Source organism: Hyla sarda, chromosome 7 (assembly GCF_029499605.1).
Source record: "Hyla sarda isolate aHylSar1 chromosome 7, aHylSar1.hap1, whole genome shotgun sequence".
Lineage (NCBI taxonomy): Eukaryota > Metazoa > Chordata > Amphibia > Anura > Hylidae > Hyla > Hyla sarda.
This window is the reverse complement of record NC_079195.1, coordinates 210,566,621-210,581,548: the sequence shown is the minus strand read 5'-3', so window position 1 is coordinate 210,581,548 and position 14,928 is coordinate 210,566,621. Positions and strand designations below refer to the sequence as shown.

The following is a 14,928-nucleotide window of genomic DNA, read 5'->3' as shown; positions in this document are numbered from 1 at the left end:
ACTGTGTATTATCCCTGTACTGTGACATCACTGTGTATATTATCTCTGTACTGTGATATTCCTGTGTATATTATCCCTGTACTATGACATCACTGTGTGTATTATCTCTGTACTGTGATATTCCTGTGTATATTATCCCTGTACTGTGACATCACTGTGTGTATTATCCCTGTACTGTGACATCACTGTGTGTATTATCTCTGTACTGTGATATTCCTGTGTATATTATCCCTGTACTATGACATCACTGTGTGTATTATCCCTGTACTGTGACTTCACTGTGTATATTATCCCTGTACTATGACATCACTGTGTGTATTATCCCTGTACTGTGACATCACTGTGTGTATTATCCCTGTACTGTGACATCACTGTGTGTATTATCCCTGTACTTTGATATCACTGTGTGTATTATCCCTGTACTGTGACATTACTGTGTGTATTATCCCTGAACTGTGATATTCCTGTGTATATTATCCCTGTACTGTGACATCACTGTGTGTATTATCCCTGTACTGTGACATCACTGTGTATATTATCCCTGTACTGTGACATCACTGTGTATATTATCCCTGTACTGTGACATCACTGTACTGTGACATCACTGTGTATATTATCCCTGTACTGTGACATCACTGTGTATATTATCCCTGTACTGTGACATCACTGTGTATATTATCCCTGTACTGTGACATCACTGTGTGTATTATCCCTGTACTGTGACATCACTGTGTGTATTATCCCTGTACTGTGACATCACTGTGTGTATTATCCCTGTACTGTGTCATCACTGTGTGTATTATCCCTGTACTGTGACATCACTGTGTATTATCCCTGTACTGTGATATTCCTGTGTATATTATCCCTGTACTATGACATCACTGTGTATATTATCTCTGTACTGTGATATTCCTGTGTGTATTATCCCTGTACTGTGACATCACTGTGTATTATCCCTGTACTGTGACATCAATTATCCCCGTACTGTGACATCACTGTGTATTATCCCTGTACTGTGACATCACTGTATATTATCCCTGTACTATGACATCACTGTGTATTATCCCTGTACTATGACATCACTGTGTATTATCCCTGTACTGTGACATCACTGTGTGTATTATCCCTGTACTATGACATCACTGTGTATTATCCCTGTACTGTGATATTCCTGTGTATATTATCCCTGTACTATGACATCACTGTGTGTATTATCCCTGTACTGTGACATCACTGTGTATTATCCCTGTACTGTGACATCACTGTGTGTATTATCTCTGTACTGTGATATTCCTGTGTATATTATCCCTGTACTGTGATATTCCTGTGTATATCATCCCTGTACTATGACATCACTGTGTGTATTATCTCTGTACTGTGACATCACTGTGTGTATTATTCCTGTACTGTGATATTCCTGTGTGTATTATTCCTGTACTGTGACATCACTGTGTGTATTATCCCTGTACTGTGACATCACTGTGTGTATTATCCCTGTACTGTGACATCACTGTGTGTATTATCCCTGTACTGTGACATCACTGTGTGTATTATCCCTGTACTGTGACATCACTGTGTGCATTATCCCTGTACTGTGACATCACTGTGTGCATTATCCCTGTACTGTGACATCACTGTGTGTATTATCCCTGTACTGTGACATCACTGTGTGTATTATCCCTGTACTGTGACATCACTGTGTGTATTATCCCTGTACTGTGACATCACTGTGTGTATTATCCCTGTACTGTGACATCACTGTGTGTATTATCCCTGTACTGTGACATCACTGTGTATTATCCCTGTACTGTGACATCACTGTGTGTATTATCCCTGTACTGTGACATCACTGTGTGTATTATCCCAGTACTGTGACATCACTGTGTGTATTATCCCTGTACTGTGACATCACTGTGTATATTATCCCTGTACTGTGACATCACTGTGTGTATTATCCCTGTACTGTGACTAGGGATCGACAGATTATCGGATTGGCTGATATTATCGGCCGATATTCACGATTTTGTTAGTTATCGGTATCGGCATCCAACTTTGCCGATAATGCGTGTTGCCCTCGACTCCCGGGCCTGGAGAACGGTGCTGCTGGCTGCTGTTTTGTCACGGCAGCCCTGTAAGAGAACCACATTGGCTGCCTGGGAGAGGCGCTTTGAACTCCGGCGTGGATCTGCTGCGCTTAGACGTGAGGTCACGTCACCGTGGGGGTGATGTGACCTCACGTCTAAGCGCAGCAGCGCCACGTCTGAGTTCACTGTGCCACTGATCAGTGTGCCCGCCGCCCTGCTCTTTCTCTCTCATACAGAGCCCTGCTTGTCCTCAGTGTACAGAGCCCTGCTTGTCCTCAGTGTACAGAGCCCTGCTTGTCCTCAGTGTACAGAGCCCTTCTTGTCCTCAGTGCACAGAGCCCTGCTTGTCCTCAGTGTACAGAACCCTGCTTGTCCTCAGTGTACAGAGCCCTGCTTGTCCTCAGTGTACAGAGTCCTGCTTGTCCTCAGTGCACAGAGCTCTGCTTGTCCTCAGTGTACAGAACCCTGCTTGTCCTCAGTGTACAGAGCCCTGCTTGTCCTCAGTGTATAGGGTCCTGCATGTCCTCAGTGTGCAGAGTCCTGCTTGTCCTTAATGCGCAGAGCCCTGCTTGTCCTCAGTGTACAGAGCCCTGCTTGTCCTCAGTGTACAGAGTCCTGCTTGTCCTCAGTGTGCAGAGTCCTGCTTGTCCTCAGTGCACAGAGCCCTGCTTGTCCTCAGTGCACAGAGCCCTGCTTGTCCCCATTGTACAGAGCCCTACTTGTCCTCAGTGTACAAAGCCCTTCTTGTCCTCAGTGTACAAAGCCCTGCTTGTCCTCAGTGTACAGAGCCCTGCTGGTCCTCAGTGTACAGAACATGCTTGTCCTCAGTGTACAGAGACCTGCTTTAAAATGCCCAAAAATTAAAATGCACGAAATATCGGTATAAGTTATCGGCTATCGGCCTGAAAGTTCACAGGTTATTGGCATCGGTATCGGCTGTAAAAAAAATCAATATAGGTCGATCCCTATCTGTGACATCACTGTATGTATTATCCCTGTACTGTGACATCACTGTGTATATTATCCCTGTACTGTGACATCACTGTGTGTATTATCCCCGTACTGTGACATCACTGTGTGTATTATTCCTGTACTGTGACATCACTGTGTGTATTATCCCCGCACTGTGACATCACTGTGTGTATTATTCCCGTACTGTGACATCACTGTGTGTATTATTCCCGTACTGTGACATCACTGTGTGTATTATCCCCGTACTGTGACATCACTGGGTGTATTATCCATGTTCTTTGTCATCACTGTGTATTATCCCTGTACTGTGACATCACTGTGTATATTATTCCTGTACTGTGACATCACTGGGTGTATTATCCCTGTACTGTGACATCACCGTGTATTATCTCTGTACTGTGACATCACTGTGTATATTATCCCTGTACTGTGACATCACTGTGTATTATCTCTGTACTGTGACATCACTGTGTATATTATCCCTGTACTGTGACATCACTGTGTATATTATTCCTGTACTGTGACTAGTGTTGCTCGCGAATATTCGCAATTCGAATTTTATTCGCGAATATCGCATAATCGCGAATTCGCGAATATTCGCGAATATAGCGCTATATATTCGTAATTACAAATATTTGTTTTTTTTTTGTTTTTTTTTCACAGTACACATCACAGTGATCATCCCTCTCTGCTTCCAGCTTATGTGGTGTAAGAAGGCTCTAATACTACTGTGTGAGACTGGTGTGAGCATTTTCGCATATGCAAAAATATGCATATGCTAATTTTCGCATATGCGAATTTACGCTTATGTTAATGTGTTGTATATGCAAATTTTCGCATATGTTAATTTTCGCACACGCAAATATTCGCATATGCGAAAATAAAACGAGAATATTACGAATATGGCGAATATTCGTCCATATATTCACGAATATTCGCGAATTCGAATATGGCCTATGCCGCTCAACACTAACTGTGACATCACTGTGTGTATTATCCCTGTACTGTGACATCACTGTGTGTATTATCCCTGTACTGTGACATCACTGTGTGTATTATCCCTGTACTTAGACATCACTGTGTATTATCCCTGTACTGTGACATCACTGGGTGTATTATCCCTGTACTGTGACATCACTGTGTCTATTATCCTTGTACTGTGACATCACTGTGTCTATTATCCCTGTACTGTGACATCACTGTGTCTATTATCCCTGTACTGTGACATCACTGTGTGTATTATCCCTGTACTGTGACATCACTGTGTGTATTATCCCTGTACTGTGACATCACTGTGTCTATTATCCCTGTACTGTGACATCACTGTGTGTATTATCCCTGTACTGTGACATCACTGTGTGTATTATCCCTGAACTGTGACATCACTGTGTATTATCCCTGTACTGTGACATCACTGTGTGCATTATCCTTGTTCTGTGACATCACTGTGTGCATTATCCTTGTTCTGTGACATCACTGTGTGCATTATCCTTGTTCTGTAACATCACTGTGTGCATTATCCTTGTTCTGTGACATCACTGTGTGCATTATCCTTGTTCTGTAACATCACTGTGCTGTGCGTATTATCACTTTTAGCTCACAGAGCATTTTCCAGGGTAGATACATTTAATATTCTCATCTCAGCAGGGCAAGCTTTGTACAGGACGGCAGCCAATGAATGTGCACACGTTGTTAGAATTTTTATTTATACAGTGATTATGTTTTTTGATCTAAAATCTCTTTAAGACAAAGTCACATGACTGCACACGGTATATATGACATTTATCAGATGAATTTGTAGTTTATTAAATGTTCCAGTTTCCATCTTTCTCTTTCCCCTCCAGCCACCATGTTGTCATTGCTCCTTTTCCCTGTAAATATGTAATAAAAATAAGATGACTATTCAACCTTTCCCCCACAAACAATTTATTGCTACAATACATTTATTAGAAGTTTTGATTGTTTGTCACTTCATGTATCAGAGCTGCAGTTTTCATGTTTTGCCTCCACTAGGGGGCGCTCATTTCATATGAATTTATATAGCTAGTATTGAACTCAATAGAAGCTGTAAAATCTGCTGCTTCCCTGGGAAAATGTAGCCTAAGGACATGACTGTGTGAGGCAAAGGAGGGCCTCCGGACCACAGATTAAAGGGGTATTACCGGCAAAAACATGTTATCCCCTATCCAAAGCATAGGGGATAAGATGTCTGATCGCGGGGGGGGGGGGGGGGGGGGGGGGGGTCACTGCTGGTGTGGTGCCGGGGTGTTACAACGGTGAAGCAGGGTCTGGTGGTATTAACCTTGTGGGGTAAGGTGTTATTAACCCTTGATTAGTCGTGACGCCAGGATGTGGTTGTTTCGGTATAAGGCCCTGCAGGAATGTCCACAGCAGGAATTGTGAAAATGACTGGAACTTTTACTTGGAATTCTTATTAAACAGTCTTTACAAATATGCAGTTTCTCTAGAGGCAACCGGGATGCAGGATACCTCACAGGCTTGCTGGGACTTGTAGTATTGAGATGATTTATGCAGGCCACTGTGCTACTAATATTATTCTTGAGTTGAGTAGTAGTCACTAGAGTTGTAGATAGAGCTTGATAACTCACGTTTTGAAGTGGCTGCAGGTTCCTTAGGCTTTGGCCTAGTGCAGATGAATTTAGTAGATGCAAAGATTGTGCTCGCTTTGTAGCCAGGGACTAAGAGAGTGAATTTAGAGACTACAGCCCCCTATATACTAAGGAGGCTGGACTAAAGCCCATTGGTTGCTAAGCCTGTGGTTCCTGTGCTCATGGCACTCTGGGTAGTGTCACATGACAGTGGTTCACATGACTAACCCCTATACATTTGTACAACTTTATGTTTAATGAACAATATGTACACAACACATTTACAATGCATTAACAGAAGGTGAGCAAGGGGTGAGCCCTGCAGGAGAGCCCTATGGACTATAGGGACTATAGGGACCCAGAGATGGTACAGGGCCATGTCCTGTACCAGGACACCACAAAGGGACCCCCTGCGATCTCCCTGCAGCGCCCGCATTCTATGCGGGGACTGCATCTCTAGTTTAGGAAACCTCCAGGTTTCCGGGACTGGGACGTGACGTCACTCCATGCCCCCTCCATTCATCTCTATGGGAGCGGGCGTGATGGCGTGACATGAATGGAGGGGGCGTGGCATGACATCACATCCACAGCCCCGGAAACCCGGAGGTTTCTGAAACTAGAGACGCAGTCCCCGCATAGAATGTTTTTGCCCGGAATACCCCTTTAAATACAAGGAATCTGATAAGCGGCCCCATAGCTGATTCATGGCTACTTATCCTCCATCGTTAAATAACCTCTGTCAAATTAGTGCTAGAATTATCTTATAAAATAGCAGCAAGAAAATATCTATGATCACGTGCCACAAAATAAGGTGTTTGGACATGAACCTCATGTATTTAAAGGGGTACTCCGCCCCTAGACATATTATCCCCTATCTAAAGGATAGGGGATAAGATGTCAGATCGCTGGGGTCCCACTGCTGGGGACCCCCTGGATCTACCATGCAGCACCCACCGGCATCCGGAACCGCTGGAGATCCTCAGGCTGAGTCCATCTCGACCACCGGGACGGAAGATTGTGACGTCACAGCTGTCACGCCCTCTCCCATACACTTGCATTGAGGGGCAGGGTGTGACACGGGGGCGGAGTCGTGACGTCACGATCGTCTGTCCCGGTGGTCGAGATGGACTCAGCCTGAGGACCTCCAGCAGTTCCGGAAGCCGCTGCAGGTAGGTGCTGCATAGTAGATCCAGGGGGTCCCCAGCAGCGGCACCCAGTCGATCTGACTTCTTATCCCCTATCCTTTGGATAGGGGATAAGATGTCTAGGGGCGGAGTACCCCTTTAAGAGGATGCATTCACACTACGTTTTAGCAATACAGTTCCCATGTATGTTTTCAATTTGAAAACCGTACGGAACCGTATTGAAAACCGTATGCATTGACTCTCCATTGAAAACTGTATGCCAAAAGATGCATCCGGTTGTGTACTTTTTGCGTCTTGTACAGTTTTGTCCGTTTCTTCCCGTACCCAAAACTGTAGCCTACCACGTTTTTTTGTCTGGGTGAAAAACTGTATTGAAACTGTATACGGTTCCTTTAACTGGGAGTCAATGAGAACCGTATGTGCGTACGGTTCCATCCGGTTTGCACAATACGGTTTTTGAGTTTGCCCATGCGCAGTGCACGCCGAATGGAATGAAAAGTTAAAAACATATACTTTAAAAAAAACAAAAAACAATGCAACCGGACATCATTTTTCAAACCGTACAGGGGTTATAATTTGTACAGTTTTGTCCGGTTTTGAGGAATCGGTTTTTCATGAAAAACCTGATACGGAACTGTATTACAAAAACGTGGTGTGAATGCCGCCTTACACGTGTCCTTCTCATCTCACCGTAATCTTATCAGTGACTCGCAGTCTGATTCAGTCTAATATATCGATCTGCCATCTGATGATTCTGTGAGTTATAATGGATACAGCCATTATCTGGTGATGTGCGGGTCCTCTTATCTATGTCACCCATCACATCTCAGCCTCCATGGAGTCACTATATTACCTTTACATCCACCGTGCCCCGGCATACCAGCGTGTAGCCGCCTATTTTCATCAGTAGTTCGGCTGCGCTGGAGCTGCACTGAATCTTTAAGGCTAAAGAAAGAAAAATGAATTAAATATTATCCATCTTAGATATCTATCCATCTATCTCCTATCTATCTATCTATCTATCTATCTATCTATCTCATATCTATATCATTATCTATCTATCTATCTATCTCATATCTATCTATCTCATATCTATCTATCTATCTCATGTCTATCTATCCATCTATTTCATATCTATCTATCTATCTATCTAATATCTATCTATCTCATATCTATCTAATATCTATCTATCTCATATCTATCTATCTCATATCTATCTCTCTATCTATCTCATATCTATCTCATATCTATCTATCTATCTATCTATCTATCTATTTATCTATCTATCTATCTATCCCATATCTATCTATCTATCTATCTATCTATCTCATATCTATCTATCTCATATCTATCTATCTATCTCATATCTATCTATCTCATATCTATCTTATATCTATCTATCTCATATCTAGCAACCAAGTAAACGCAGCAGCACTCCAGCGTAGTGAAGAATAGTGACTTTTATTTATCACCAAAAAGTAATAGCGACGTTTCAACCACCTCACGTGGCCGTCCTCAAGCAGTGCAAGTTACATAGTAAGTGCATTAAATAGGGAGAGACAATGTGACCTCACTTCCTGTGGGCGTACAATAATTTGCAAGTGTAAACAAACAAGTAAGATTACAGTAATGTACCTCTATACATCTCATGTACAGGGAACCCTGTTCTACTGCAAAAAATAAAGTGTAACAACAAAAGATGAAAAAAACAGAACATTTGTGCTACGCATACAATATACGATTGCTATGCAGTGCAGTGTTAAAGAACATTATTCCGTGCCAGTCAGTCCATACCTCCAGTCCCAGGCGTGGGACCCGAACATACAGATCCCAAACAATCCCCCTGATACCTCCATAGGAACAAAAAAAGCAAAATGGTAAATGATCGGCGTCCTTGCCGACTGTAGTAATTTCCGATGGCCGGATCCAAACTTCCGGTTCAAAGGCCTGTGGTACTCCAATTCACACATGCGGGGCGTTCCAGCTGGAGACTATGCGCCATCTTGAGTATTGGCAGGCCCTTTTTCGTAGTGCTGGCGCCTGCGCACTTGTCGACCGAGCTCGCGCTTGCGCATCGACGCCTTGAGCTCCCGGTCGGCCATCTTAGGTGCTGGAAAATGGACAGTTTAAGGCTTGACATAGTCCCTGTGTTGCCAGTACTTCTCCCAGCGGGCCCCCGGTGTCAGTGCAACTGATGATTATTCCCCCACTGGTAGGGGTAGTTCACCAGTGCACCGTGATCCATGCTAAACCGCCAATATAGAGCAGACACCGGCCCCTGATATGGAGAATAAATGTACCCAATGGATGTCTAGCCCGTCCATAGCATCCAGTTCTCCATAGCAGGAAAACGCCACTTTAGTTAAACTGGAGTCCACAACCTGGCCCAAAATAGATAATAAAAAATATAAGGTATATAAAAAAAGGAGAAACAAAGAATACTCCTAATGGAGGTTTCAGCTTTCAGGTGGATGATGGAGATCTCGTCGGGTTTCCACGTTGGACCTGGATCAAAGCACAAGAAGATCCAGGTCCAACGTGGAAACCCGACGAGATCTCCATCATCCACCTGAAAGCTGAAACCTCCATTAGGAGTATTCTTTGTTTCTCCTTTTTTTATATACCTTATATTTTTTATTATCTATTTTGGGCCAGGTTGTGGACTCCAGTTTAACTAAAGTGGCGTTTTCCTGCTATGGAGAACTGGATGCTATGGACGGGCTAGACATCCATTGGGTACATTTATTCTCCATATCAGGGGCCGGTGTCTGCTCTGCTATAACCCGCTCTATATTGGCGGTTTAGCATGGATCACGGTGCACTGGTGAACTACCCCTACCAGTGGGGGAATAATCATCAGTTGCACTGACACCGGGGGCCCGCTGGGAGAAGTACTGGCAACACAGGGACTATGTCAAGCCTTAAACTGTCCATTTTCCAGCACCTAAGATGGCCGACCGGGAGCTCAAGGCGTCGATGCGCAAGCGCGAGCTCGGTCGACAAGTGCGCAGGCGCCAGCACTACGAATAAGGGCCTGCCAATACTCAAGATGGCGCATAGTCTCCAGCTGGAACGCCCCGCATGTGTGAATTGGAGTACCACAGGCCTTTGAACCGGAAGTTTGGATCCGGCCATCGGAAATTACTACAGTCGGCAAGGACGCCGATCATTTACCATTTTGCTTTTTTTGTTCCTATGGAGGTATCAGGGGGATTGTTTGGGATCTGTATGTTCGGGTCCCACGCCTGGGACTGGAGGTATGGACTGACTGGCACGGAATAATGTTCTTTAACACTGCACTGCATAGCAATCGTATATTGTATGCGTAGCACAAATGTTCTGTTTTTTTCATCTTTTGTTGTTACACTTTATTTTTTGCAGTAGAACAGGGTTCCCTGTACATGAGATGTATAGAGGTACATTACTGTAATCTTACTTGTTTGTTTACACTTGCAAATTATTGTACGCCCACAGGAAGTGAGGTCACATTGTCTCTCCCTATTTAATGCACTTACTATGTAACTTGCACTGCTTGAGGACGGCCACGTGAGGTGGTTGAAACGTCGCTATTACTTTTTGGTGATAAATAAAAGTCACTATTCTTCACTACGCTGGAGTGCTGCTGCGTTTACTTGGTTGCTGTATTTCATCGGGGCCCGAGGACCAGGGCCCATCCACAGCCTGCACCCACTGCACCTAACTCAACTTGAGTGCTGCTCCACCTGCTTCTCTATCTCATATCTATCTATCTATCTATCTATCTAGTTTCCAAGAAATTTGGGCAGCACTTTAAGAAAAGTTCTGGTAGGTGCTTGCCACAGCTGGACTCTGTCCCGAAAAAGTCCCAGATAATCCAAAAAATAGAAGATGGCGGCACACAATTCTTTCTGGAGTAAAAGGTGTATGGCTTTATTCACCCAACATCAGAGGCGACAAAACGTTGCCTCTGATGTTGGGTGAATAAAGCCATACACAATTGCATCTATCTATCTATCTATCTATCTATCTCATATCTATCTCATATCTATCTATCTATCTATCTATCTCATATCTATCTCATATCTATCTATCTATCTATCTCATATCTATCTCATATCTATCTATCTCATATCTATCTATCTCATCTATCTCTCATATCTATCTATCTCATATCTATCTATCTCATATCTACCTATCTATCTATCTCATATCTATCTATCTCATATCTATCTATCTATCTATCTTACAACATACAAAAAAATGGGTTGCAGAACTCATGTCCAGGTGAAAATTAGATTATTTGATTCCATCCAAAGTGCTACGTTTTGGTCACCACATGCGACCCTTTTCAAGCATCATCTATCTTACTATCTATCTGTCTGTCATGGTGAACTCCGTAAAATAGAGCAGCAGGGGCCTGGAGAGTTATAACTTTACAGGTTATACTAGATTTTGGAGAAAGGGCATTGATCCAGGAATTTTCTCTACCTAAAATGGGGAAAGTTTTTGCCTGCTCTGGGTCTATACTGTTGGGTTGTACGAGGAACTGGATGGATTTTTTCTCAGCCTTAGGAACTGTGTTACTATGTCAGAACACTATATTAATTCAGACCCTAAACCACGAAATCAGATCCCTGAGGAACCCTAAAATCCAACCCCAGACCAGGCCCCTAAATCAGACCTCTGAGGAGCCCTGAAATCAAAGCCCAGAGAAGACACCCTCCAACAGATTCCTAAGGGAACCCAAAATCAAACCCCAGAACAGACCCCTGAGGGACCCAAACATCTAACCCCAGACCAGACCCCTAAAGTACCAAAAATCTAACCCAGATCAGAAACCTTAATATGAGACCCCCAGAGCAACAACGAAGAACACAATGGCCCTCATTTACTAAAGGCTTTGAACGTGCGACCAAATGTGTGCCCGAAATTTACACCGCAAAACCAACAGTTTTTCAAACACTAAGGCTGGGTTCGCACTGTGGAATTTCTGCCGGAGAACGAGCCGGCGGCACTAAGATCGCGTGGGCTACATTTCCGTTCCCATAGATGGCAATGCATTTCTGAGCAGATCTCCCAAAAGATCCACCCAGAAATGCATTGCAGTCTATGGGGACCGCAATGCAGTCTGCTCGGTCCTAGCACCGCCGGCTCAGATTCTGCCCAGAAATTCTGCAGTGTGAACCTAGCCTAAGAGTTTATATTTTTTTTTTACTGAGAAAATGGGCGTGTTTTTTGTTAAAAGGGCGTGGTTCCGACAAAATGCAAAAAGTTGGAATACATTCTGTAAATTATGTAAATTGTATTTGCTGAAAAACCAACAGCCAAGAGGATGTGTAAAAACTACCAAAAGCGAGTGGTTTTGGCAAAGGCACAGCTTGACGTGGTGGGGAGTGCTTAAACTATTTTTTCTTTCGTTGTTTTTAAGTTCTACACAAGGATTTTCCGAATATACAATGCATTTTAAACTTTAAAATATGCCTTTAATTGTATTTTTTATTTACATTTTTTTTTTGTGAGGGTGTTTTTAAACTCCAATATTAGATGGTCTAAGTCCATTTAATTTTATTTTTTGTTTTGTTCTATTTTGTTGCTTAATTCCCATTAAATCTTGCTTGTTTGGTTTAGCACATGCTATTGATGAGTATATGCGACACATTTTCCTGTGCGGCACATTAGTAAATCAGCTCCCAGAAACAGAGGAGTGAAATCTAAAACACTCCAGAAAGAACACTCGGATTTGAGTAAATCAGGGGGGGCCAATGTTTTGAAGCCAGACATCTTAATCTAGATCCACCGACCAGTGTGCAGCAGAGTTTTGATGTAGATCGGTGTTAGGGTCATATATCTGATTGGATATTAATACATACCAGACTGCACAGTACACAATGCCCTCCTCACTTTGGTGCGGATTTTACCTTCGCTGTTTGACTCCATCCTTGAAGCTGTGTTCACAGTATCTCCAAATAAACAATAACGTGGCATTTTAGTCCCAACTACTCCAGCTACTAAAGGACCTGAATGTACTCCAGCTCTGATCTTCAGCTTAGTATCTGGTATATGTGGAATCTTGAAGGAGTGGCAGACAGCAACCAGGTCTAGAGCCATACTCGCGATCTCGGCTACGTGCTTAATGCCATTTTCTTTTGGTACTCCAGACACCACCATATCTACAGGGCACAAGACTGACTGGTGAGTAGCAATGGATTAGCATTACCATGAACCTTGCCCTTAAAGGGGTTTTCTGACCTAAAATGTATGATGGTCTATCAATAGTATTGCAGTGGTCTCCAAACTGTGGACCTCCAGATGTTGGTGATCTCCAAACTGTGGGCCTCCAGATGTTGGTGATCTCCAAACTGTGGACCTCCAGATGTTGGTGATCTCCAAACTGTGGGCCTCCAGATGTTGGTGGTCTCCAAACTGTGGACCTCCAGATGTTGGTGGTCTCCAAACTGTGGGCCTCCAGATGTTGGTGGTCTCCAAACTGTGGGCCTCCAGATGTTGGTGGTCTCCAAACTGTGGACCTCCAGATGTTGGTGATCTCCAAACTGTGGGCCTCCAGATGTTGGTGATCTCCAAACTGTGGGCCTCCAGATGTTGGTGGTCTCCAAACTGTGGGCCTCCAGATGTTGGTGATCTCCAAACTGTGGGCCTCCAGATGTTGGTGGTCTCCAAACTGTGGAGCTCCAGATGTTGGTGGTCTCCAAACTGTGGAGCTCCAGATGTTGGTGGTCTCCAAACTGTGGGCCTCCAGATGTTAGTGGTCTCCAAACTGTGGACCTCCAGATGATGCAAAACTACAACTTGGCTGTACAGGCATGCTGGGATTTGTAGTTTTGCAAGAGCTGGAGGTCAACAGTTTGGAGGCCACCAAAATCTGAAGGTCCACAGTTTGGACACCACTGCATTAGATGGTCAGCCAAACCCTTAAGGGCACGTTCTCACTTGGCGTATACGCAGCGTATTTCATGCTGTGCAAAATCTGCAGAAGCAGCGGAAAATACGCTGCGTATCCCTCACTCACCCTACACACAAGGCTTTCCGGCGGCAGCCTTATGTGTGCAGTGAGTTTTGAAGGCGGAGCCGCGCATCACAGTCACGCCAACACACGGCCCCGCCTCCAAAACTCACTGCACACATAGGGCTGCCGCCGGAAAGCCCTGTGTGAATGGTGAGCGAGAGATACACAGCATATTTCCCCCTGCTTCTGCAGATTTTGCGCAGCATGAAATATGCTGCGCATACGCCAAGTGGCAACGTGCCCAAAAGGAGTTTTCATATCCTCTGATGGCAGATGTCACAGAGAGAAGGGTGAAATGTTCAAATTCAACATTCCTAATCCTTTCGTTTTTGGGGAGACAGCAGGAAAGGTAGAAGCCTTCACCCACTTCCCTATTAAAAAACACGCGCACACTGAGAAAAGATCACATTAGGCCTAATGAACATCCGGCCAACAACTATCTGAAGCAGTGTTTCCCAACCAGGGTGCCTCCAGCTGTTGCAAAAATACAACTCCAAGCATGCCCGGACAGGCCCCTCCCATAGACTTGCATAGCTGGGGCGGGGCGTGACGTCACGATACTCCGGCCCCGTGGTCGGCACCCGGCAGTTTGTGAGTTGGCGGCGCGGCATGCAGCTCAAAGAGGTGGGTGCCGAATGCAAGATCCCCAATGGCGGGACCCCCGCGGTCAGACATCTTATCCCCTATCCTTTGGATAGGGGATAAGATGTCTTAGGTCCGGAGTACTCCTTTAAAGGGTACCTCTCATCAAAGAAACTTTTGATATATTTTAGATTAATGAATGTTGAATAACTTTCCAATAGCATGTTAATGATAAATATGCTTCTTTCTATTGTATTTTTCCTGATCAGTCCTGGCAGCAAGCATTTCTGACTCATGCTGGAGTCCTAAACACTCAGAGCTGCCAGCCTGCTTTGTTCACAGCCAAACAGGCTGTGAACAAAGCAGGCTGGCAGCTCTGAGTGTTCTCCTTTGTGAACAAAGCAGACTGGCAGCTCGTAGTGTTTAGGACTCCAGCATGAGTCTGAAATGCTTGCTGCCAGGACTGGTAGGGAGACCCCTAGTGGTCATTTCTTCAAAGTCGAAAATTAAGTAGAAAGAAGCATATTTTTTAA

At 44.2% G+C, this 14,928-nt stretch overlaps 1 protein-coding gene across 5 annotated transcripts in view; it reads right to left on the bottom strand.

The window, feature by feature from the left end:
* Nucleotides 1–4,390: 4,390 nt before the first annotated feature.
* LOC130283282 (atrial natriuretic peptide receptor 1-like) overlaps nucleotides 4,391–14,928 on the bottom strand; it is an 84,331-nt gene continuing 73,793 nt past the window's right edge. The window contains exons 20-22 of one of the 5 annotated variants that reach the window (XM_056532524.1): nucleotides 12,708–12,959; nucleotides 7,664–7,755; nucleotides 4,391–4,927 (exon numbers count right to left, since the gene is read on the bottom strand). In XM_056532524.1, coding sequence (XP_056388499.1) covers nucleotides 4,862–4,927; nucleotides 7,664–7,755; nucleotides 12,708–12,959 — 410 coding nt within the window. In that variant the 3' untranslated portion in view covers nucleotides 4,391–4,861. The remainder of the gene's footprint in view (nucleotides 4,928–7,663; nucleotides 7,756–12,707; nucleotides 12,960–14,928) is intronic. The other 4 variants (XM_056532523.1, XM_056532525.1, XM_056532526.1 and 1 more) reach the window with 4 other exon arrangements.